The sequence below is a fragment of the Sarcophilus harrisii genome, chromosome 3, assembly GCF_902635505.1.
Source record: "Sarcophilus harrisii chromosome 3, mSarHar1.11, whole genome shotgun sequence".
Lineage (NCBI taxonomy): Eukaryota > Metazoa > Chordata > Mammalia > Dasyuromorphia > Dasyuridae > Sarcophilus > Sarcophilus harrisii.
In genome coordinates, this window is record NC_045428.1 from 25,283,143 (window position 1) to 25,310,649 (window position 27,507).

Genomic DNA, 27,507 nt, shown 5'->3' on the forward strand with positions numbered 1-27,507 from the left:
AGTAAATATTAAAATTGTATCCTATTCTGATCTCCCTCACTACATACTGACTAGTCAGGGTAGTAGATCAGTTTATAAGTAGCTAGTATAAAGCGGCAGTAATAAGAAATAAAATTGGTAAGGCAACATAGAAATCATGTACAGAAGATCAAAAGACTAAAATTTGTGACCTGTATCATATATTTACAAAAACTCATATCCACGTAATATGTGAAGCCATCTAGACTTTGCTGTCAGGGCCTCTGAGATACATGATGTGTACTTTTCAGATAAGTTCCAGACATCTGCAGTGAACACCAAATGCTGCTGATAACTTTGAGGTGACAAGGTTATGTTAACTTGAAAGGTTTTTTTTTTTTTTTGATGTAGATATGTTATACTGACAACTTTGAGATGTGTGGATGTGTTAGTGAACTAATTCCATGGTGACATGGATAAAAGTTACTCTGACTTCCTGAAAAAATTAAATTAAATTAAAATGAGTTTCCCAAATCCCTACTCCCATTCAGTACTCTTTAATCTCCATAAATTTATGCCACTGACTTCATGACCTCATTTGCAAGTTTCTTGGCAAAGATACAGGAGAGATTTACCATTTCCATATCCAGCTCATTTTACAGAAGAAGAGACTGAGGTAAACAGAGTAAAGTAGCTTGTCCAGGGTCATATACTAGAAAGTGTCTGAGGCCAGATTTGAACTCACGAAGATGAGTCGGCTTGACTCCAAGCTCAGAGTTCTGTGCATTATGGCATCACTTACCTGCCTGTATGTGGCTAAACACCAAATCAGATCATGTCTGTGAAATGTTATATAAAAAGGTAGCTATTTTATTGGAAAGTATCTGAAACTGGTTTGAAAATTTTAACAGTTTCCCTCAAGATATTCCATCTTTTCATAGAGACAGCAAATAATAGTATGTTCCAGATACCAAATCTTGCCTTGCAGTGTGTTGTTGAATTGACAGCTTTGCATAATAAAAGATTAAAATTTGGAGCGGGCAGAGGATAGGATAAGCCTTTATCATAGATCATAGGATTAGAGAATTAGAGCTGCTGGAAAGGAACTTGGAGACCATCCAGTCCAGCCTTTCCATTTTGATCATGGGGAGGCTCAGACCTGAAAGGGAAGCAATTTGCTAAATGCTACATAGGTTAGAGAGAGAGAGGGAGAGAGAGAGACAGAGAGAGAGAGAGAGAGAGAGAGAGAGAGAGAAACTGGATGTATGATTTCATTGGTCTTTGGCAATGGTTCTCAAACTTAGGAGCTTTTGAGCCATTTTTGTGCATATTGAGACATCTTCATATTATTATGAAAACTATTCTGACATCATAGAAGTCCCCTTCCCAGGATTGTCTGAACCACACTTCTAGAGCAAAGCTTCTTAAACTATGAGGTGTGCTCCCATATGGGATTATATAACTGAATGTGTAGGGTCACAAAATTATGATTTATTATCAATAAATTTGTATACATAGTTTATAAACCTAAGTACCTAAGATCACATAAAAATCCTTCTGGTGAAAAAAGGTCATAAATGGAAAAAAGTTTAAGAAAGGATACTGGGGACTCCTACTTAAAGAAACTCTACTAATGAAGGTTAATATCTGCTCTGTATGTATTGTGCAATATCAGTTATCAAATACACAGTAAATGAATAAAAACACAATACTACTTAATGTGAATATGTGGTTTTCTAAACCAATGTGAGATCTCCATGGATCCTTTTTATGTATGGTTTGGTGGTCACATTCCATTTGAGTCTGACATCACTGGCCTCAAATGCAGAGACATTAAATGACTAGTTCCTATGTCAAAAGTGATACTAGACTCAGATCTTCCTGATACAGCTATAGGAAGCTTAAAGATTTTCAATTTTTCATATAGATATGTATGTATGTTGAGAGATAGATAGATAGATATTTGTTCTTCACAGCAACCTTGTGTGTGTGTGCCCAAAATCATTATTTCACTGGTTTAAGGTTTCTCCCTCTCAATTCAGAATGACAACTTTTCTGCAATTTGTAATCTTTGAAAATTGTCTAGGAAAGAGATGAAAGTAATAATAACAATAGTAGCACTTAGCAATAATAAAACCAGATTTAAGATATACAAAGCACTTTATAAATTTTATTCTCAAAACAATGCTACTTTTAGTCCCATTTTACAGATAAGGAAATTGAGGGCAAAAAAAAAAAAAAAATGAGTTGCCCAAGTCACACAGTTATTATGTGAAACAGTAAATTCAGATTTTCCTGACCCCATGCCCAATGCTACATCCACTGTTCCACCTTGTTGCCTAGATACCTTATTTAGGATCACAGAACCTGTGGATATCAGAGATGGGACTTGAACTGAGATCTTGCTGACAGCAAGCCTGATTCTCCACTCATTTTACCACAGTATCTCATTCAAGGTCAAAATATACCGGTGGACAGCTTTAGACTTTAAACTTGCCTTTCATTTTACCTGGGCTGTTGTATTCTCCCCTTCTACAGTCATTTTTAGTTAAGCTGTATCCCTCTAGAATAGAGGAAGCTATTTACTAGCTCCTCTCAGGAACTGACCTTCACATTTCACACACACACACACACACACACACACACACACACACACACACTATTGCTAGCTTTTTTATGAGATAGCTAGGAGCACAAACTATTCATGTACCTTTAGCATTTATGTCTGTTATCTTTCTCAATGATTTCCTTCATGAGTAACTATATGAACAATGATATTAATGAAAATATTCTGCATATCTTTCTACAATTAATGAGTTCCTGATCATTGCAAAGGAGAGAGAGAAGTAGAACTCTGTGTGTATGTGTGTCTGTATCTCTGAGTCTCCGTGTCTGTGTCTCTCTCTATTTGTCCCAACATGTGATGAAAAGGAATAGTTTTACATTACTAAAATTTCATTGCTATATGACAATACCACTTCTCTTTCTGGTAAATAGAATCTCATCATCTTCTGTGTTTAAAATAAGGCAGTGGGGACCTAGAAGGTAAGTAGAGACAGAGATTAAAATAGCCTGATTTAGGGAGAAAGACTGGTTGCTTAGGGTGAGGTTTCCTGACTGGAGCATCTTCCCATGGGAAGGGAGGATCAAGAAAGAGGAGCCTCTGAGATTTTTCTCCAGATCCTAAGGATTTCAACAGCTTTGTCTCCCTCCACAGCACAAAGTTAGAATCCAAGAGCCCAGAGCTTCCCACTCTGCCCACTCAACACCTTGACCTTAATCCCCCATTTTTCAGAAGAGAAAAATGAGAGTTAAAAAGTAGCTTACCCAGGGTCACACAATTAGTAAGTTTTGAGGGTCACCTGTGAAGTCAAATCTTCCTGACTCCAGGTCTGGCACTCACACAGCTAGTGGCCCATTCAGTTATGAATATAGACAACAAAATGTGATTCTGTGAAAGGGTTAAAAGATTTTACCACCAAAGAAATTCTTGACACACACACAAAAAAGTTGAGAACTCCTGCTTTAGAGTTTTTTCTCACACTTGCCACCTTTTTTGGAGCCATCTCATCCCTGAGGCACAAACTTCTCAACCCAGTTTGGCAGTGGCCAACTAAACCTGGCAGTGGAGATACTGTCTCCTTCAAGCAAGGGAGAGACTTACCAATTAGTTATGTTACAAGCAGAACTGATCTTGGTAGGAGGTAGCAACCATCTTGTTTGTATCCATTCTCCCCCAGAACTGTATTGTAAAGGGCAAAGTATAGCCCAATTCAACCAGAATGTTTTTTAGACTACAAATTTTCAGTGAATATCCCTTTTTATTATAATAATAATAATGCTATTTGTTTTATAATTTATAAATTATAAATATATATTATTTATATATTAGATTATATATTTATATATCATACATATAATGATATATAATATAATATATTTTATATTATATAAATTTATATAATATAAAATATATATTATAAATATTTATATAAATACATTATATATTTATAATATAGTATAATATAAATTTATAATAAATAATTTAATTTATAGAATAGAAGAAGCATTTCCATAACATAGTAAAAAAATTAAAAGATGATTGTGTAAAATGAGTGATTTCAATTTCATTGTATTAAATGTCCCTTTGTAAAAAACCAGTAGATGTTAGTTGGTTCAAGGAACTAACAATTAGTCAAATTGACACTGGGATGTAAATCATTGGTTAGCTAATATAGGGGAGATAATAACTGGCTATTGATATTGAGAAAATGTATGGGATGGGAGGTCATGAACAGTAGCATTAGAGAGATGATATCCCCAATCCCTAAAATTAGAGATGAATAGTTTTGCTCTTGGGGGATTAAGCCACAAGTGCTAGTGGGGTTTGAGAGAGTAAGTTTAGAGCTCATAAATGCTACACTTGGAAGACTTCAGATAGTAAGAGAAATTTGAACTTATTCTAATAGGATAGATTGGATAAGGGCATGTGAGAAAAGAGGGAAGGGTATAAAGAAAAAGGGGAAGAAAGTGAGGATAAAATTTCTCAAGGACATTGAGAAAGGCCATCAGTTCAACACAAGGACCAGAAAAACAGGGATGGCTTACTACTCCTGATAGAGAAGTGAAATGGAGTTAAGTATAGAATGATTTTTTAAATGGCCAATGTAGAGATTTGTTTTGTCTAGTTTAAGTATATTTTTATAAACTTTTATTTTTCTTTATTTCAGAGAAGAAATATAATGGAAGAAAAATAATTTTTGTTCATTAGGAATAAACAACATTATTATTTTTTAAATGAAACAAATAATAATGCGATGTTTAATGGCACTTTGGGGTACTGTTCACTCTATATTAGCTCAAAGCTATTCACATCATACTTTTTGTAAATTAAACTCTGTGCATTTTAACTCCTTAATAGTAACATCCAAACATGCCTTTTTTGCTTGCTAATATTCCAGAATAAATGGACAAAAATGAAAATGCAAAAAAAATAAAATAAATCTGACTATTTTACTCTCTCCTATTCAATAAACTCCAATGATTTCCTGTTACCACTAGGATTAAAACTCATTTTCTTTGTTAGGCATTTAAAACTTTTTACAGCCTATTCTCTTCCTATTTCTCCACTTTTTCCCCACCTCACTGCCTGCCTCTATGAAATCTACTATATAGCAATATTGTTCATCATATTCTACAACTTGTCTCCATGACTTTGCCATGAATTTTCTTCCATATCTGGGATACTCTCCCTTTTCATCTCTATCTCTTCAAATCTTGGCTTCCTTCAAAAGGATTCTACAGAAAGCCTCTTCTAGAACAATACCCTTTCCCCCAGTTGCATTCAATCAATTAGCAAACATTTATTCTTATTTTTTCTTTCATAAGGAAACCTTTCATCTCTTCTTCATGTATTTTGTCTACACCTATTTATGCCCATGTTGTCTCTTCTTTTAGAATGTAAGCTCCATGAGAGCAAGGACTGGTTTTTTTTTTATTGATTTTTTGTATTGTCAGTGCTTTGAACAAGGCCTGACCCATAATAATTGTTTGATAAATGCTTGTTGATTGATTAGTTGATAGGGGTAGGATGCTTCCAGTTATTGTACAAACTTAAAAAGAAAATCATGGGCAGCTATATATTGGGCTTAGAGTCAGTAAAACTCATCTTCCTGCATTCAAATATAATCTCAGACACTTACTAACTGTATGACCCTGGCAAGTCACTTTACCTTGTTTGCCTCAGTTTCCTCATCTGTAAAATGAGCTTGAGAAAGAAAATCATTCTAGTATCTTTGCCAAGAAAACTCCAAATGGGATCATGAAGAGTTGAATACAGCTGAGAAATGACTGAGAAAAGAGGAATTGCCATTATTGAAACCTGAAAACACAATTAATTCTCAGTGATATTTTAGAATCATAAAGCCAGAAGGGACATAAGAGACAAGCAAGTCCAAAGCATTTATTTTATTCATGACTAGATTGAGATACAGGGAAGATGAATGAGTTGCCCATCGTTAACTCAGTAGCAAACATCAGAAACAAGGTTTGAACCTCTAATACTGGAGCTAGGATTCTTTCCACCATACTCTTCTATCTCAACAATCCAGTCACACATGGTAAGAGGCCTGGGTCATTCTCATTGCATGTAGCATAAGAGAAGGTTTAACACTACAGGCTGACATTTATCACAACATCCAGTCCATGTATCTCTTTAACTCAAGTAGGGGTCAATGAAAGCCTGTCTCAGATGCTTCATTTACAAAAAGCGCAGGTGAAGAAGTGCACTTTGTAGTCTTGCCTAAAATGCTAAGCGGTTGCAAAAACTAATGAGCCTTTCCTGTGCTGGAGCACCCCCCTAGCATCTCATTGGGATTTTGAGGAGAACCTGGATCTTCAGAAACTCTAACAGTAGAGTACAAGTCCTGCCAACCACTATCAAGCTGGCAAGACTTCCCACACCAATCCAGTTACTGACAGCTGCTGTCTGAGTGCTGACCTAACCTAAGAGATGGCAGGCTCCTTAACTAGTTAGTCAAAGGAAGATGCTGGGAGATCATCTCAGTATGTTGCCTTTTGTGTTAAGGCAAATTCTAGAGTGGACAAAAAAATCCTTAAGGCAAAATGATAGCCAGTGGAAACTGAGAATTAAATAGCATCTTTTTAAAACAAAATAAAATAAAATAAAATTTTATTGATATTTTGATTTTATGTTACCTAAATTTCTCAGTGGGCAGTTAGATACTTCTGTGGATAGAATACTGGCTCTGCAGTCAAGAGTACCTGAATCCAAATTCAACCTCAGATACTAGCTATGTGACCCTGGGCAAGTTACTTAACCCCATTTGCCCAAGTTCCTTATCTGAAAAATGAACTAGAGAAGAAAATGACAAATCACTTCAGTATTTTTGCCCTCCCCCCCCCAAAAAAAAAAACTCCAAATGGAGTCACAGAGAGATTGAAACGACTCAACAACAGCAAATTTCTCACCGTAGGCATACTCTTCCCTCTCCCAGAAAGTTACTTCTTATAGAAAAGAACTATTTTTTAAAGAAAGTAGAGGAAAAAAACACAAATTTTGATAGATACAATGACAAATCAGACATAAATCATGTTCTAACCATCTCCATCTCCGCAGAGGAGATATGTAGCGTTCCTGGCAGGGGAAGTTTTGTCCCCCTCTTTAAATCCCCCCCCAAAATCCTATCTTCTATGGGAATCTTTCCCCAACCCCTCTTAATTCCATTGATTTCTCTTTTTAATAAATTATTTCCTGTTTAATCTGCATCACTTTGGATAGATTTGTTTGCATGCTGGCTTTCCCATTAAGCTCCCTGAGGGCAAGGACTGGCTTTTGCCAATTTTTTTTTATATTCCCAGTGCCTAATACAATATCTGGCACGTAGGATTTGCCTAATAAACATTGATTTATTGATTTTTTTTTTGGAGCCAAGCTTGTTCTTGAACATTTTACAACATTCATTTTTTTTACTCTTTTATTGTTATTTCCATTTGTATTGTTGTGGATATTATGAACATTGTTTTTCTTCTACTTGCTTTCCTTTTCATCAGTTCATATAAATTTTTTCCAAGTTTCTATATATCCATCATTTTTGTTGTTTCTTACAGCATAGCAATATTCCACTGCTTTCATGTACCACCACTTGTTCAGCCATCCCCCAGTCAATTGGCATCTGTTTCTCATTCTTTGCTACCATGGAAAATGCTGCTATAAAGATTTTGGTATATATCAAGTCTTTTTTGTGATCAATGACTTCCTTCAGTATATACCAAGCAGTGCATCAGTCTCTGGGTCCAAATATATAAACATTTTAGACACTTTATTTGCATAGACCTGAATTGCTTTCCAGAATAGCTGACTCAGGGTTGTGCTAGAGTCAACTTCAACTATGTTATAAACAAAAACTCTGAGAGACAGAGTTTCAAGGTAATTAATAATCAATTTATTAATCAGGCAGGTCAACAATCAACAAACTGTTTATCAGTGGTTTCTCTTAGTAACCAAAGATCCCCAGTGGAGATCCTGAGAGCCTTAAATACTTTTCTAAAGTGTAATGCCTCTGACAAGTGAAAATCAACCTAGATTGGTGGACATTTAATGAGGAAGAAGGCTAGAAGTCTTCAAATCCTACTGAGAACTAAGAATCCATCTCTATTCACCTCTCTGGCTGATTTTCTCCTTTATGAGCTAAAAAACCCTAAAGTCTAATGGGGTATGAGAACTGGGACTTCTTTCCCCAGAGTAAGGACTCACCCAGACTGGATTTTGTTTATACTCTAAACAGCAATTGGGTCTCCTAGTTAGGTGAGGTCTCACCCAAGATTTTAGAGCACATTCCTAGAGGGCTAGGAGTAATCTCATCAACCAGCTAGCTTGTCTTTTAGAGGATGGACTGAACTTTCACAGGAGTTGGGCTTTGAAATAAAATAGGAAAAAGCCTCCATCCAATTTAATAATTAGTTATTAATAGTTTAATAATTATTAGAATAATTATATAACATATATAAATAATATGTGTATTTATATGTGATATATAAATAAAATAGTATAATTATTATATTTCAAAATTAGCATGGTTAGGATAATAATTATTATACTATTATACAGAGACATTTCTTAAATTTCCAGGGTGAGAATGTACAACTCAGAAATTAGCAAATGCTACAAATAAGAGCTTAGTTTATTGTTTATTATTATTATCTAGATTTGAGAAAGTGATGGAGAAAATGAATAAAGCAACTTACACATAAAAGTTTATTGTGTCTTTTTTCCCCCTGAGAGCCAGTTGTTAAACATTTACCCACCCACTCCTGACTTATTAATTCACAGCTCTACCAATAATGCATCAGTGTGCCTGTTTTTCTGCAATCTCTCCAACTCAGTTTTGGAATCAGATATTTTTTCTGTGATGGCAAAATCAGTCAGAGAAATGACCCTTGAGTTTGCATGCCTCATACCAATATTCCTCTAGTCATTTAGCCTTAAAATCTTGATGCCATATCTCCCATCACACCTATTTGGAGTCAAAGGACATTGATTTAGAGTTCCAGATCCACTGCATACTTCCGGTGGGACCTTGGATACATGACTTCTCTTTGAACCAAACAGAACCATGGAAGTGGAGGTGAACGGAATCTCAGATGTGATTTCAATCAACCCCCTTAGTTTCCAGACTAGGAAATTGAATCTAGAAAAGTTAAATAATTTGGTCAAGATCACATGAAAGGAAACCTTAGCAACGTAAAACTAGACTAGACAAGCAAGGTCATCTAATGGAACATTTTTATTTTACAGGTGATACAACCCGGAAAAATGATGTGACTTGCTTAAGGTCACACACCAGGAATTGACATCCAGGTCAACACTCTTCCCACCATACCATTCAGTTTCAACTATAAAATGAGGACTTTGCATTGAATGATCTTAAACAGACTCTCAACTTATGACTCAAATACAACAGCTTTCTCATTGGTTTCTCTAATTCCAGTCCCTCCCACTACACTCTACAAAACACAAATGCGAAACAAATCTCTCATAACTTCCCCTTTAATCCCCATATTATTCCTTAGCTCAAAGACATCCATGGCTCCCTATTCATTCTTGCATCAGATTTAAAACTTCTCTGACTAATTTCTAAGATCCCGTATAATCAGACAGACCCACAGTAAATCTATCCAACCTTATTTGAATATAATCAGAATATAAATCAGGCCAATCTCCTCATTATCCCCAAAACATAGTATTTTTATAATTTGTGCCATATAATTGTTCTATCTTCTTTCAATGCCTTATGTCACATGTGTTTCTCTGACCTGGAACACATCTTCCTTGTAGCCTTCTGCCTACCCAAACCACTTCTTAAAGAAAGCTTTCCCTGACTAATCTCATCTTCAACACAGTTATCTTTTAATTTCCTATATCCTTTTGCATCACTAAAACACAGTATAATGCTTAATTTCAGACAGCCTTACATTGGCCTCTAATTATTTTATTTGGACCAATCTTATCTCTCTAAATAGATTACAATCTCCTTAAAGACAGGGATCAAAAGGACTCATAATGGACTGAATTTGATCAGCTTCAACAAAGTTCAAATCCCCTTGAAATATTTGCTAGCTGTGTAATTCTGGGAAAGCCACTTAACCTAGCAGAAGTTCAGTTTTCTCATTTGGAAAAGAGATTTAATATATCTCCATGCAAAGGTTATTGATAATATTAAATAAAATGCCTTGAAATTCTTTATAAAATCAATATAAAATTACCCATTAGTGTGAAATACAACTTAAACTAATGCATTATTGGTAGAACTGCAAATTAGTGCAAACACTCTGGAAAGCCATTTGAAATTATGCAAATAAAATGGCTAAAATGTCCATACCCTTTGGTCCTGAGATTCCATTGTTACATATCCCCAGAAGGCCATTGGCAAAGAAAGAAGGGCTCCATATGAATCAAAATATAGCAGCATTTTCCATGGTAGCAAAGAAATGGAAATAAAGTAGATGCCCATCATTTTCACCAAAAAAGATTTGATATGTGAATGTAATTGCTTTGCTGTACAAAATTATAAAGATAATGAATATAGAAAAGCAAGGAAAGACATAAACTGATTTAAAAAATTAAGGAAATAGAGCTAAGGAAACAATAGACAAAATTACTACAACAGTATAAATGGAAAGAACAGGTGCTCAAAATTAAGGAGAATTGAATATTGTGAGATGATTAAAAACAAACATAGACTCAAAGAAGAAAAAACAACTCTCAGGTTTTTACTGAGAGAGAGAGAGAGAGAGAGAGAGAGAGAGAGAGAGAGAGAGAGATGAATAGATAGATAGACAGACAGACAGACAGATATAGATAGATAGATAGATAGATAGATAGATAGATGGATGGATGAGTGGAGGAGATTCTAAGGAGTTTGGAGTCTAGAATGTCAGATTAATAAATGAATCAATTTTGCTCTTTTTTTCTTCATTTTTTTCTTTTTTAAATAATTCTTTATCATAACAGATGGCTACCTAGGAAGGGCAGAGGGAAAAATACAAGAAAAAAATGCTATGTGAAGTCGAAATAATAGAGTTAAATAAAATTCTGTTCTAACAGTTAAATGCCAACCATGTTTATTATTGTCTTACATTTATTCTCTGTTCCCACATGCCTAGCACACACTGCTGTGCTCATAATAAGCCCTCAATACATCTTGCTAATTGATGAGTTAATGATTGTACCAAGTTAAGTCCCAGTACTTAGTGAAACTAGCTAAAGCATAAGAGGATTTGAGGCTGGCTAAAGAATGTTAGCTTTTTCTCTGGTCCCTGGAATTCATCGCTTTTGTGATTACACAAAAGACTGAACTAAAAAAAATATTTAAATGGAATTTTAAAAATCTATTCTAAAATACTAAAGTTTTCTCAACACAACACAGTGCCAAGCATCTGGTTGTTTAGAAGCATCTGAAAAAGGAAAAAAATTTGCTCTCCTGCCAGATGTTTGGTGTTTTATAAACAAGCATTTCCAAAAATTCTGGCTGAATGGGTAGGTAAACAAACAACTGAAATGTGATTGGACCCTTTTCCTTTAAATGAATAGAGCAGAAAAGACTGATTTATACTATGTAAGCCCAAAGAGCTTGAAAATCCCACTCTCGAATGATTTTCAGGCTTATCAGTGTTACATGTTTTATACTTTAGGAAATAGAGGTACCGAAATAGAAATGAACCAAAGTTATAGATACTAAGGCCTAAATTGGGGTGTAGCCCATAGGATCTCTGATATTCCAGGTACCATATGTATCTCTCAAGTGTCTCCTTATAAAGCAAGACATCTCTTGGCAGTCACAATAAGGGTCTAGAGCACTGGGATGATCCCTTGAGATTCCTTGTATAAAAGAAAACCATATATTTTAAATGATCCTCCCCCAAATATATGGAGAAAATTCTGTGGTAGCAATATACTTGTGGGATTGGAGGAAATCTGATGTGATTTAATGAAGTTCTCCAATCCAAGAACATCCCTCTGTTGGGCAAAATTGATAGGAATTCATCCTGTCCTTCAGCATTCTGGGACTAGACTAATGTGTTTCATCGCAGGAAGCTTGTGGGGTCCTGAGCTTTGACACCCTATTCCAATGGCATTTATTAACAGAAACATTTGGAGAAACTCATTATCAATCAGGTACTTTTGTCCTTGTAGAATAAATAACGTAGCTCCTTGACATCAGGGACTGTTTCATTTCTGTCTCTGTGAACCATTGCCTTGAACACTGCTTGGGACATAGCAGGTATTTAATAAATGTTCATTTTAATGAATGGGGGCATTTGAAAACACTTCTAGTAGAATCAATCCATCAATAACCATCTAATAAAGCGCCCACTGTGAGTTAAAAAATAAGCATTGCCCTCAAGGAACTTCTACAGGAGAGATGGCATAAGTATATGAAGGCCATCTGTTCAGCTCCAGACAGAGTAGCTGCCAACATAGGTTCGTCAATATAAGTAATGAAAATCAGTTCATCTTTATCTAGAGATAAAACCCACTCTAAAAATACACGCATAGTGAAGATGGATTCAAGATAAATCTCAGACTGAAGTCCAGGGATTCCCTTTTATTCATCCTTATTTTCTGGTCCATTCCTTTATAGAAAACAGAAAGGATGAAATGAAAATCAGCCTTTCTCTAAACCCCTCTCTGAAGTTCAAAGCGATCAGGAAACTCCAGAGAGTAAGTAAGCACTGCCAATTTACCAGGCAGCAATGAGGCAGAGGAGCATGGAGGGAGGACTAATTCACCAGATTGCAGCAGTGTCAGCATTCAAAGAAATCACAAAGTTCCCTCCAGCAAGATCACTCCCCAACGTCAATAAGCCAGTTTCAGTTCAAAGTAGAAGCTCCCTTGACTTAAAATCCACAGTTCTTTCTCTGCCCAAGGTTCGGAAGCTTCCAGGTCTTTTCTTTCCTGGGCAATTTCTATCTCTTTTAATCCTTCCAATCCTCATTCCCACACCTCCCACTTGCCCAATTTCCCATCGGTCCGTTTTCCAGTAAAGCTCTACATATGTATGAAAGTGCATATGAAATGTATACAAATAAATTCAAGAACCTAAGCTTGAGAACAATGATACTTTGCATTTTTATCATTGTGTTCTCTAGACCTAGAGTGATGTCTGGAACATAGTAGGTGCTGAGAAATGTTTGTTTGTTTTAACTGAATTAAATAGAATTAAATCTTAAAGAAATTTCTTCAAACTTCCCTCATAACATAAAAAGATGCTTATGTAGCATTTTCCATACATTATCACTAGAACCTTACAATAGCACCATGAAGGAAGTAGTACTCTTATCTTTGTCCTATTTTACAAAAGAAAACCAAGTCTTAAAAAAAGGGAAAGATTTCACCAATTCAGCTATTTGTGTCAGCATTAGGATGTAAAGTTAGGTCTTCATGATCCTAGTGCTTTGGATTATGAGTAATAAAGCATCTTAGATAGCCCTGAGTACAATAGATGCATTTAACAGATAAGGAAACTGAGGCACAGGAAGGTTTAATGATTTTTTAGGGAGAGGTAGAATTTGAAACAGGTTTTATGAATATTCTATACAGCTTGTTTCTTTTGGGAATTATCTCTTATAACAAATTGGTATCTCCTTGACGTTACTTAGTGGAAGTTAGTGGTGACATGGATAGGATTCTTGGCCTGAGTTCAACTACAGTAGCAATATGACCCTGCACAAGTCATTTAACCATTAAAAAACTGCCTCAGTTTCTTAATCTATAAAATGGCAAAAATAATAGCATCTCCCTCCCAGGTTTTTTTTTTGAAAATCAAATAAGATGGCATTTGAAAAGAAATTTGTAAATCTTAAGGCAGTGTACAAATGCTAGTTATTTCAACTAGTTTCCTCATTGTTTTTAGTAGACATGGTAGCAAAAAAATGAGCATACTGTACTTCTAGCTTTTATACATTTGAAAAGACTTCTTCATAATTATAGATGACATTTATAAATGTGGCATTCAGTTGGTTTGTAGCTAGGGCACTGGACATGGAGTCAAAAATATATGAGTTCAAATCCAGCTTCAGACACTTAGCTATAAGTCCCCTAACCTCTGCTTACTTCAGTTCCCTCATTTGTAATACGTAGAAAATAATAGCATCTATCTCTAAGATGTGTGTGAAGATAAAATATAATATTTGTAAAATGTTTGCAAACCTCAAAGCACTATATTTTTACTAATTACTGAAGAGCAATAATCCCATGAGGCAGTACAGGTATTACCATGCTGATGGGGTGCAGTCCTTGAGAATGATGTGAACTCTAACCAAGCCCACCCTGTTCCTCTTGTCAACTTTGTTCCATACAAAGGGAGGCCAAATTTCTGGGGCTGTTTTATCTTGTCAGCATGACCAAGACTTGCCCATCCCACCAAATCACTAAGGCTCCTGCATATAAAGGATCCTTCCTTACCCTGAGCAGATACACTAGAGATATTCTTGCTCTCCAAGTAACTTTTGTGATAAAAGCACCCTCATTATCCTATATAGATGTATCCCTTTTCCCATATTCCATCATGCAATTGCTGACTTAGACATAATGTACATTAGAGTTAATTCTCTACTAAGCCCCTCTAATTCCTCCCTAAATCTCTAGACCCCACTCTTACTTCCTCTCTCCTTCTGGAGTCCCTTCACTCATAACCACAGCTAGATCACTCTGATCTGCTATTGTGTCCTTTGATGAAATATAGGATAATGGCTTTATGAGTTTTCCACTTTTCAAATGGCTCTCTCAGAAATTTGAGTTTCATCAATACTCATTTTATGAAAGAAAAAACTAAGACACAAAAACAAGAGTGACTTAGCCAACATGAAACAGCTTGTAAGTGCCAGAGGGAGGATTTGAACCCACTTACAATGCCCTCACTATGCCCAGCTATCTATACTATAGACTAACCATTTCTAATTCTTTAAATATCCATCCCTGGTTGTTTTTCTTAGTCTTTTTGAAAGCAGCATTTTGGCAGTCTTTGTCTTACATCTGTGCTCTTGTTCATTGGAGTCAGTTATACTTGAGTTTTTATAACTTCATTTGGGGTTTTCTAAATATATTGGAATGGTTTGTCATTTCCCTTTCCAGTACATTTTCCAGCAAAGGAAACTGAGGCAATCGATAAGACAACTGAGGTGCACATTTGAACTCAGGGAAATAAGTTTTTCTGACTCCAGGCCATGTGCTTTAGCCACTGGACCACTTAGCTGCCCTCTGTCCATTTATTTAAAATGGTCAGCCAGTCTTTAAAAAGAGCCCCAAAGTAGATATTAAATTTCAACAATATTCTTGTCAGTGACGGGCACACTTTTAGCAGCTTATTTCAAAATTCTTACATTCTGTTCAAGGATCAATAAATATTTATTAAACACCTGTTGTACACAACCCATTATGCTTGGTATTGGTTTACAAAGATTCACAGAAACTAACCCCAGGTCCAGAGGAGCTTACATTTTACTATGGGAATACCTCATAGTGCATGTGTGGTATCCTTGAGTAAGGAGAAATGTAAGGGGAATGAGTAAGCACCAGCCTGGATCAAGAAAGATTTCACTGATGGAGCGGTACCTGAGTGTGGGAGGAAGGCTAGGATTCTGAGATGAGGAGAGAGTGCACTCAGAGGATCATGGGATTGTAGCTTTACAGCCGAAAGGGATCCTAAAGGCTTTCTAGTCTAACTCATTTGTGTTACAGATGAGGGAACAGTGCAGGTGGGCAGCAGCTGGAGATGCTGCCTTAACTCTGAGGATCAGCGAGTTTGACCTGAACTCCGAGGTCATGAAAACAGTAACACGAAATAAAACAGGAATGATGAGCAGAAACCAGATTTTGGAATGCCTTGAACATTAGGCTAGGAAGCTCACATTTTATTTTCTTTAGGCATAAATGCCTAAAGGTTAGTACCAATTTACCCTGTATATGGTTTTTCTATACACTGTTGATTGTATGTTGTATTTATATGATCCCACTCACTCCTCAGGCTGTGAACTCCACGAGCACCAAGGATCGTCCTTTTACCTTTCTCTGTAACCCTAGGGCTTAGCCCAGTGCCTAGCATGTAGTAGGTACTTAATAAACACTCCCCCATGACTGATTGACTTCAGGCAATGGGAAGCAAATATTTGAGAAGAGTGACATGGTCAGACTTCCTTATTACATATAAGAAAATTCAGTTTGATTTATTAAACAACTTGATATGTTCCCTTTGGGGTATTTTTTTTATCCTTGGCTTTAATAGTATATACATTTTCTGATGTTTTATACCATGGTGTTGTGTTCAATGGCAAAAAACATGGAGGTGCACAGGGTTATGTTGGTGCAAGAATTGGAAAGCCTACTATTTCCCATGAGAAGACAAAACTTTACGAGACAGAAATTAAAGGGCTAGTTCTGATCGCAGGACCTTGTGGGAAGCTGGTTTAGCCCACAAGGCAACAGCTGTTATCACCCTCTGTCGGTGACAAAGGAGTAAAAAAATGAATTAAGAGGGAAAGAATATGTGACTTATTTATATGACTAAGCCATGTTGCTGACTGTTAATCTCAGCTGTAGGTGCTATATGAGATCATTATTTTAGATGTGAAAGTAATGGAGCTAATCATAATCCAAAAAGCATCTGCCTTAGAGTCACAGAAGCTAGTCTTAGCTCTGCTACTCAGTAGCCATATGAAATTGAGTCAGTTATTGCCAGAGGCATCGAGGTGGTATGGTAGACTTGGAATCAGGAAAATATGAGTTCAAATGGCTCCTCAGATATTTAACGGTGTCACCCGGGGCAAGACATTTAACCCTCCTCATTCTCAATGTTATCATCTGTAAAATGGGAAGAATAATAACAATTATTTTATAAGAGGATAAAAAGATAATGTATTTAAATCAAACCTAAAAGTGCTGAATAAATGCTCCCTATGATTATTTCTCTCTGAAAGTCAGTTTCCCCATTTGTAAAATGAAGGTGTTGAATAAAAATCTAACTAAAAATCTATAATTTCTATGTAGACTTTTAAAACATCTAAGTGCTGAATAAATGCTAGCTATGATTACATCTCTCTGAGAGTCAGTTTCCCTATTTGTAAAATGAAGGTGTTGAATAAAAATCTATAATCTCTATGTAGACTTTTAAAATATAATAATTGCTGGTATTTGCACAGTGCTCTGTACAGATTATCTCCCTTTCAACAATCCTAGAGACAAATTAATGACCTGTACTGAATCCCACAGCAGCAAAATATCAGAGAGAAAAGCTGAACCGAGTTCTTCCTAAGGCAAGGTCCACTTTGGTATCCTGCTTTCTTTCATAAGACATAACAGAGATGTAAATAGTGATACATTTATAAATAGATTTTCTAGTGAGTTTGGAGTTTCTGTTAAAGTTTTATATGTAAAAAAATAAATCTTCGTAATATACTTAGAGATAATCCTGAGTGCTCTAAAGTTAGCAGAACTTAGTCATTAAGGCCCAAAAATATCAAGAAAAATGGATATTTGGGAGGATTAGAGAGGGGTATGTGAAAACTAATGGAGAAGAAGGAACTAATGTGCATTCCCTGGCTACAAAAGAAAACTAGCAGAGTAGTTTTGCAAAGAACTTATTCAATCTTTCTCCTTTTTTTTTTTTAAATGAGCCAGTAATGTAACTTAGGACTGGCATTGGGTCAAAACTAAATGGATGCTTGTGACAAATTCTTTTTCTCTTGGGCTGTCTTTACTACCCAGATCATGAGAAATAATTGTGTACAGAAGAAAGGTTACCGACAAAAAAGAAGAGAAGTAATCCTAATCCTGGGAAAGGAGCAAAGTCAGACTGAAATCTCCTGAGGAGCAATTAATACTGCTTTCTGAGCTGAAATGCTTTCTTTGAAAGTGGTCCACCTTCAAGACAGCTCAGGTATCATCTTCTATAAGAAATCTTTCCTGAGGGCAGTGAGGTGTGGTGCAGTAGATAGAGTACCAGCCCTGAAGTCAGGAGGACCAGATTTCAAATGTGAGTCTCAGACACTTAACACTTCCTAGCTGTGTGATCCTGGGCAAGTCACTTAATCCTGATTGTTTTAGCAAAAAGGAAAAGAAAGAAATCTTTCCTGAACCTCTCAGTTGTTAATTGTCCCTCAATAACCACAAATTATTTATAATTTGTATTTACTTAATTTTTTTTTTCCTCATTTCCAACATACCCAAAGAAAAATGTAGGCTAATGGAAGGCAGGGACACTTCCTTCTTCCTTCCTTCTTTCTTTCCTTCCTTCTTTCCTTCCTTCCTTCTTTCCTCTCTTTCTTTCTTTCCTTCTTTCCTCTTTTCTCCTTGCTTCCTTTCTTTCCCTTCTTCTTTCTTTTCTTCTTTACTTCCTTCCTTCTTTTTTGTTCTTCTTTCCTTCCTTCCTCCTTTCCTCCACCTTTCCCTCGCTCCCTTCCTTTTTTCTTTCCTTTCCTCTTTCCTTCCTTCCCTTCCTTCTTTTCTTCCCCTCTCTCTTTCATTCCTTGCTTCCTTCATTCCTTTCTTTCTTCTTTTCTTTCTTTCTTATATTCCAAGTACCTAGCCTACTGCTTCAAACATAGTAGGCACTCCGTATATTCTTGATGAGATAAATGCAATCAAATCAAAATCAAAGTTACACCAAGTTGCAGGGGAATCTTTTCTGTCTCTCCTGATGTGATTTGAATTCCATACCTTGCCGGACCCACTCTTGGTTATGAAGTCTGTGCTCTAATGTAGAACAGCATCTGTGATAGCCAGATACCAGTTCTGCCCAGTTAATGGTCACTGTGGTTTCCTCATCTTCAGAAGGACTCATTGCTGGCCTTTCAAACAAGGAGATCAAGGCTGTGCTGAAGCAGATTACTTGAACCTGAGCCAGAGATGACATTGAAATAGATGTTATGTGTGTATTTGGGGAGGGGGGATGAGAAAGGGGATTGCAGCACGAAAATACTACAATGTTAAAAATTCATTGTGTGCAGGAGATTTAAATGTTAATATCAAATTCTTTGCCATTTTATTTAAGGAAAGTTGACTTATGACTCTTTAAAAATGGAAAGAGCTATAAAGCTTGGTTAAACAGACTTAGCACATCTGACCTCTAAACATGAGCAAAATTTGATATTGGTTTATAAAATATCCTTGAAGTTCCAGATGCCAAGGTGGAACATCATTCATTGTTACAGAAGAGGAGGCCAGCTGGGTAGAATACTCCAGAGGTCATCCAAATATTATTTGGAGGCAGGAATATAGTGGGTAGGAAAGGAAGAGGGGTAGGGTCCTCCCACTGAGCATCGCCAATCCCCAGATCCTCACTTTTTGAGCCATATTAAGGGCAGAGAAATGGGGTTTTGCCCCAAGCTAGCAACATTAAAGGTCACTGGAAGCAAATGGACCCTCAAAAACATAGAGCCAAAAAGCTAAGCACCTAGTTTTCAGCAATACTTGGTTAAAGCAGGAAGATACAACATGCAAAAATGAGCTTTTCCTTTCAGCTCACGCTCCTTTGGACCACATCAGTAGAGACCTTACATCAGTACACCAGAGTCTCTGTTCCATAATTTCTAACTGAGGACATTTTCTGACCATCTTTGCCTGCATAAAGTTTGTAGTACTTGCTCTAGGTACAAAAAGCTTCTGATCAGTGACTTTACTGTTCTCCAGAAATTCTTTCCAGTAGCAAAGACTCATGGAAGTTTCAGATTTCTGGCTAAATATTCTCAAAAACTTGGAGCATTTCTATGCGAAGGCCATGGGCAGCCCCACAGGGGAAAAGTTGCAGAGTTTGGTATTATTTTCAGAATTGGATGCCAGGACTACAAATTAGCCACCTCACTACTCTGGAATAGCAAGACTGATGGCACCTGAGAGCTTCTTATATGGGCGGTTCTGATCATCTCTTTCCCTCCTTATAATAGCATAAAGACTTAAGGTTTATGTTAAGTACAGGTATGCTGAGGAACTTTATAAATTGACATTTAGTGATTGATCCTGCCCTATCCTTGAGTGTCAGGATAGATATCACCATGTGGGTCCCAACCTTAGGCACTGGGCCAAGGAAGATGAATTCCATAGTTTTCTTTCCTGACAAAATACTTGTTCCTACTGGTAGGTGACTGTCTGTGGGTAGCAGGAAGGCATCAGTGGACTGGGCCAAGGAGGTCAGATAGAGGGTTGCTATTGGCCCTATGCTAATCTGGTTAGACTCAGGCCTGAAAGTGTAGTTCTACAAGAGCCAATGAGAACTATTATGGGAGAAATGTATTCTCAGAAAGATAGTCCAATCTTGAGACTATTCATTTCAAAGCAAGAGCCATCTCTAGTCATCCCTGAAGCTCAGGGATGGAAGATGACCCATTAATTGTCACACAAGTTTTAGTGTAGTTTGAATCCAGGTTCTCTGATTGCAAAATCCAGTGTCCTTATCACTTACTGAATGACTTCCTCTTTGTTTGAGGTCTTCAAGCAAAAGTTGGATAATTGCTTGTCAAGTATATTTAGCACAGTATTTATGATGTAGTAACTGCTTAATAAATGCTTTATTTGTCTATTTATCTATCTGTACATGACTCTCCATCCCTCTTTCTCTATCCTTTTATTTACCTGTATCTACCTCTCTATCTATTTCTCTGGTCTGAACTCACATAAGACTTTAATCGTTGAACAAACGAACCATTAATTGCAGTTGTGCCATTTGGATGTCCTGATCCAACATTGAGGTCGTAAACCCTAATTTTCGATATAGGCTCTCAAATAGGATTGTGCGGCATTGGACCCAGATGGCTCTGGAGGGAAGAGTGAGGTGGGTGACCTTCCACAGTCCTTCCTCACTGACATCCAAATCACTTGCATGTCATGGCGGTACCTCCCTGATGTCCTGGTCCTCTTGGAGAACAAGGACAAGCAACAATAGCAACATTTCATGACAGAAAAAAAGTAGACTTAGACTATATCAAGTGTCTTGACATTGGCACAGAATAGAATAGTCCTTCACAATGACACAAGCTTAACGAATGTTTCAAACTTGATAAGATTCAGAGTAATCACTAATGGTTTGATGTAAACTCCTAAGGAAATCCCCCTCCTCATAGTAGCCAATATGGATGTACTACTTTAATTGTTTGCAAAGTTTTTACATTATATCATTATCTGATCCTCCGAATAGTCCTGGAAGGGAGGAGCCCAGGGTCACAAGCTTGAAAGCCTCTGAAGCTAAATTTGAATTCAGCTCTTCCTGACTCCAAGTCTAGGGTCCCCTCCATTTTACCACCCTGAGGAAACCTCATAGACCTGGACCATTTACATGTTTTTTTTTCCCCAATGACTTGGAAAGAGACATAAAGTTATGCTAATTAAATTGGAAAATGAAACAAAACTTAGAGACACCTTACATATTGAACTGACAAAATCAAGTTCTAGAAAATTTTTACTGGGCTGGAATAATGAGCCAAATCTAACAAGAAGTGAAGGGGTCCTAAGAGGTCATTCTATTTAGATTTTAGTTTAAGTATGTGTTGGATTCGATGAACTCTCTAGAATTCTTTCCAACTCTGTGACTACTCTACAAACCTTGGGGAAATTATACATAATGGCATCAGGAGTCAGTATCTACTGTATGAACCAACACAAATCTTCCATTTAAACACTCACTTGGGATTTGATCATCACTAATGGTGTTCCTTGCTACAAGATTTGGCCACCATCTCACCAACCCTCTTTTCTGTTACAGATGAGTGTGTATGTGTGTGCATGTGTGTGTGTTAAATCTATAACCTTCTATATCACCTAAGAGCCTTCACTTACCTTTCCAGCTATGTCTCCAAAGGTGAGCACTGATTCATTAGCATCCTGAGGGTTATACCAATAATGCATGCATACAGGTGTACTCCCAAGACCTTGAAGCTTGTATTGACAAGGAAATTCTTTAGTAGAGAACAGGTCATAGAAACAAATCTCTTTGTTTGTGGAAGCCACAGCTATCTAAGGTTGGGAGGCAGAGAAAAAGACACAGAAAAACAGAGAGAGAGAGAGAGAGAGAGAGAGAGAGAGAGAGAGAGAGAGAGAGAGAGTGTGTGTGTTTTTAATTTAATTCAGTACATAACCAGAAAATCTATTCCACAGAGCTGGAGATTGCAGAGCTGGCCTAAATGACCCTTAAAATCCCTTGTGAGACAGAAATGGGTGTGTTTAACCTGGAGAAGAGAAAATTTATGTCAGGCCATGATGCTTGCCTTCAAGTATTTGAAGAACTGCCATGTGAAAATGGGATAAAATTGTTCTGCTTGTCTCAGAGGAGCAAAAGGTAGAAATAGCAGAAAATCAAATTAGAATCTTTATAAGAAATGATCCCTAATAATCTGAGCTACCCTCAAGTGATATGGCTGCTTTGAGAGGTCAAGGGATCACAGTCCTAAAGCTGGAAGAGAGTCTAAAAATTATTTTGTCTAACTCATTTATTTGTACAGACAAGGAAAATGAAGCTCAGGGATGGAAGATGACCCGTTAATTGTCACACAAGTTTTATTGTGGTTTGAATCCAGGTTCTCTGATTCCAGTGTCCTTATCACTTACCGAATGACTTCCTCTTTATCTGAGGTCTTCAAGCAAAAGTTGGATAATTGCTTGTCACGTATATTTAGCACAATACTTATGATATAGTAACTGCTTAATAAATGTTTTATTTGTCTATTTATCTATCTATCCATGTCTCTCCATCCATCTTTCTCTATCCTTCTATTTACCTGTATCTACCTCTCTACCTATCAATCATCTACTTAATTATCTGTCAGCTACATAGCCATATAGCTACCCATCTATGTCTCAACATCCATCTTTCTCTATCCTATTTACCTATATCTCCTTACTATCAAAATTCTATTTTATCCATGGCCTAAAAATGATCATTCCATTTCTATTGGTGATCTCTTAGATCTCCAAGAGTAAGGTTCTTTCTTCAGTGCTCCATCTAGTCTAAAATCCACATGAACATACTCTGAAGCAATTGGTATAGTAGCAAGAGTATTTAGATCCAAAACAAAGAGACTTAATTTCCAAACCAAGATTCAGTAAAGAGACAGGGGCTGGGAGAAGATGAAGAAGGTATTCTCTTTCAGGGAAAGATGATCTAGAAAACCTCTGAGAACCTTTCCCACTCACATATTTCATAATCTATAGTGCCAAAAAACAATTTATGATTTAACTAAACCATTTTTGAATATTCCCAGATCTTACAAGTGTATTTCATTCTTGAAGAAGGAGACCTTACAGTTTTATATTTACATAATAAAACCCTGCTACCAATAGTACAAAAACCAGTGCCTCTGCTTCTACTAAAGGGAGAGTAAATCCATCTAGGCAAGAGAGTTCTCCTATTTAGATCAATTTCCAGCCATTTATAGACTGTAAAGGCTCAATCATCAGGGAAATGAAATAACTTGCAGTTCTAGGGGCAGTTTCTGCAGATCAGGTTATGGCTCTCCAAAGAGCATCTATGACCTCTAAGAGGAACAAAGTATTTTTTATTCATTTTCTCATTTGACATCATGACAGTGAATATCAAATGGACTTTAGTTCAAGGTCAGTTCAAATCCTGTCTCTGACATACACTAACAATATGACCCTGAACATGTGACTTAACCTCTCAGATCTTAGGCAAGTCCCAAAGACTGTATGTTGACCTACATGAATAAAGGGAGTTTCTCATTCTGAAAGTTCCCTCTATCAATGAAAAACCAAGTCCATTCCCTCTCTCATTCACAACTACTCTATGAGGCAGGTAATTCAGACACTATTATCCCCATTTTACAAGTGAGGAAACCAAGGTTTTGTCAGTAGAAGCAAGATCTTGTAACTAGGAAGGAACAGATCCAAACCTTAAATACAATTTTCATGGCTTTCTGAGGGAGATCAAAAAGATAAACTAGTCCAGCTGCCCCATTTTACATATGAGGACAATGAATCCTAGAGAGATTTTATGACTTGCCTAAGATAATACAGGCAGTAAAAGGCAGAGCTGGGATTTGAACTCAAATCTTTAACTCTAGCCATCTCCCCATAGTATAATGATATATCAATTTATTAGGCTAAGGTTTTATTCTCCTCTGTTTGTCATATATAAAGCCCTGAAATTATTTTTAAAAATTGTACCTTGTTTATATTTTCCAGAGAAACTAGACTTGTCACCCATAGGTTTTTTAGCTTGATAACATCTGAAGTAATGGGTACTTTTTCTTGAAGTTTTAAATTCTCTTCCCAAACTCCAAGCAATCCTTCCTTGCTTACAGTCAAGTAACGGCTTGAACTTTTCAAGAAGATCACTTTCTGGATCGCGTCTTTGTGTATCATTGGAAGCAGCTGAGGGTCCTTCCACTGGGGAATCACAGCAGATTTAGCTCGCTCATCCTTCTCATTGAGATTCAACAGTACCAAGGAGATCAGCTTATCCCAAGTAATGCTGTCATCCTGGGCCACATCAACTTTATCAAACAGTTCCCCATACTCTTCCTTGGTCCCATGGCCAAGTACTTCTGGCATCCTTTCCATGAACTCTTCTCTGGTCATACACACTGTGTGATCTGATCCTGGTGGCTTCAAAAGGTAAAAATTTACATGAGATTCAGTTCAGCATTTTTTAGAGTTTCTACCATGTCTGAGAAATTATGTTAGGAACAAGGGATGCAAAGAAAGAAATGTAAAAGTGCCTGTCCTCAGGGAACTTATGAAAGAATTGTCCACAGAAAGCTACTATTTCAATACTTAAAGGACCTTGGAAGGTTCTGTCTTCCTGAAGGAAGACTTGAAGGACTATAATCAAGAATCCACAGAAATTACTTCTCAGAACTTTAGGAGATAGTTTTCCAGAATTTCTGTGGCCAAAAAAGAAAATATCATCATGATACCAGACTGGTGATGAGGTGCTCCAAAGATGATTTAGGTCTCAGACAATGGTGTATAATTTTTCACTGGAACCACACCAAAAACTTTTTCAGCTTTTTGGAACAAATCAGAACTTGCTTTCCCTCAACATACCTTTCAGGTACCAAAAAATTACCTCCACTACACAAGCAGGGGATCTGAGGACATACACACCTCTAAGTTAAAATATGATTTTCTATATAAACAGGTTAAATTGTATGAAATATTAAAGAAGGGATAGATGCCTTCTAGCTGAGGACATCAGGGAAGGCATCATGGAAGAGATGGCCCTTAAGCTTAGAATAAAAGGAAGAGCATGAATTTAATCAGCGGAAATGGAGGATTCCATTTGCAAGGTGGAAGATGATATATGAAGCAGAGAGAGAAGTTTGAGGAATGTGAAAGACTTCAGTTTTGTTGGGTTGTAGAATACAGGAAGGATAATCATGGGAAATAGAACTAAGGATTGGAAGTAAATGGGGAAGGGTCTTTAATGTAAACTTGTGGTGTTAACCCCTGACATTTACTACAGTAATCATTTACTACAGTATCAACTGGGCAAATCATGTCACCTCTCTGACCCAGATTCCTCATCTGTAAAATGAGGATAATGGTACTCACCTTAGAGAGTTGTTGTGGGGACTGGATAAGAAAATATCCCCCACCCTTACTTCTAATGTCTTCATTCTGAGATTCCTTCTAATTTACCCTGAATATATCTTGCTATTTGCACATTGTCTTCTTCCATTAAACTGTGATCTGAGGGCAGGGAAGAGATTTTTTTCCTTTCTTTGTATCCTAGTGCTTAGTTAGCATAATGCATGGCACATAGTAGGTGCTGAATAAATACTTATTGGTGATGATGATGATGATGATGATGATGACGGTGAGAAGGAGGAGGAGAATGATATATGTAAATCATTTTGCAAACAATAAAGGACTCTAAAAATACTATTTTTTTTGTTATGTAGAGGAAGTCCTGATATAGAATTTGCATTTTGCAAAGTACTTTATGTTCATCTCCTCATTTGATTTTCTTTGTGGAGTGGGAGGAGATAGGGGCTTAGATTTGTGATTTCATCAGTATAAACCAAAGTTCACAACACTCCCAAGTACAACCCATCAGATAAAATGAAGTTTCTACATTATTTTGTTAACTTATTAATACAAAATTGTAAATATGTGTATTTTTCTAAATCAATATAAATATAATAAATCAATATAAAATAAAATACTATCAAAATAAATTCTAGTATAGTTTTATTAAAAGAAGAAGGAGGAGGAGGAAGAGGAGGGGAGGAAGAGGAGGAGGAGAAGGAAGCAAAGGAGGAAGAGGAGGAGGAAAAGAAGAAAGAGGAGGAAAAGAAGGAAGAGCAGGAGAAAAAGGAGGAGAAGGAGGAGAAAAAGGAGGAGGAAAAGGAGGAGGAGGAGGAAAAACAGAAGCAGAACAGATGAATACTACCATAACAGCTCATATTTGATATTGAAAATTGTCAAATCATTTGGTCTATTGAACAACAAAAACTGAAGAATTAAGCAATGGAGAGATGAATGCTGTCCCTGAAAAAAAAAATGTTATTTGATCCCATCATTTTGGGAAGAATTGATTTATAAACCTATCTTCTGCTCAGAACTCTCATTTATTTGGGAATTCTATCATTTTTGCTCTAAGATTTTCAATGTAAGCACAGTTATTTCAAAGACCCAGATACTGAATAAAGAAAAAGAAATGTTTTAAGAGGCTATATGATTATCTAGTGAAAATATTATGACTATGAAAGAGAAAAAAATACATCATTCAAAGAAACTGCAACCAGGAATTTTTGGCCTGAGGCAATGTTGCGACTACTTTCTGAAAACTGAGTCAACACTGACAGTTGGTAAATTATTCCATGCAAATTACAGCAGTCACACATATTTATCTATTTGGTCATCATCTTAATGAAATAATACTTCCAAAGCAAAGCCTGGAGTATTTTCCTCAAGCGTACGAGGATTTCATTTTCATTTCTGGAAATAGGAAACCACTCTGACGGACACCTATTGAAAATTATTTTAGTGTTGGAAATTGCCAGATTGTAAAGCTGAAAGCCTAGGATAATCTCATTTGCTCTTTTCAGAATAGCACAGGCAATCAAATCCAGGGAATGTTCTGTAGCCCGGTAAGATCAACCTGTACAGGGTGAAGACAAACCGTTTTTGACAAGGGCCCAGCCTTCAAGGTCTGTCCACTCCATAACCTTGACTATATTTGACATAGAGGGCAATTTTTGGTGCCATTGCTGTCAATCATCCCCTAGGAATTGTTTTCAGTTCACTACTCTTTGCTGCCACTTGCTTGAAAAGGACTCCTCTTCCATTTATTCAGGGCTACTTCTGACTGAATTCAAGGAACCTGTTTGGAAATTGTCGATGGAATCTCCCAAAAGTGTGACTTTTATTGTCAGCTCTTTAGCTTCCTGAGTGGTAGGTTTTGTACCACTGATCTCAGAAACACTCACATATTCCAGAACAAAGGCCCTTGCTGCCTGTATTTTATCGTTGTTTTGTAGAGTAGTCATCTTGGTCTGTTCTTGACCCCATTTGGGGTTTTC

The 27,507-nt window shown here is 36.7% G+C and overlaps 1 protein-coding gene across 1 annotated transcript in view; it reads right to left on the bottom strand.

The window, feature by feature from the left end:
• WDR49 (WD repeat domain 49) overlaps window positions 1-24,587 on the bottom strand; it is a 138,285-nt gene extending 113,698 nt beyond the window's left edge. Inside the window, exons 1-3 of the mRNA XM_031961115.1 lie at window positions 24,146-24,587; window positions 21,803-21,979; window positions 18,692-18,869 (exon numbers count right to left, since the gene is read on the bottom strand). Of these exons, the coding sequence (XP_031816975.1) occupies window positions 18,692-18,869; window positions 21,803-21,979; window positions 24,146-24,559 (769 nt within the window). The 5' untranslated portion in view covers window positions 24,560-24,587. The remainder of the gene's footprint in view (window positions 1-18,691; window positions 18,870-21,802; window positions 21,980-24,145) is intronic.
• Between the last annotated feature and the right edge of the window lie 2,920 nt (window positions 24,588-27,507).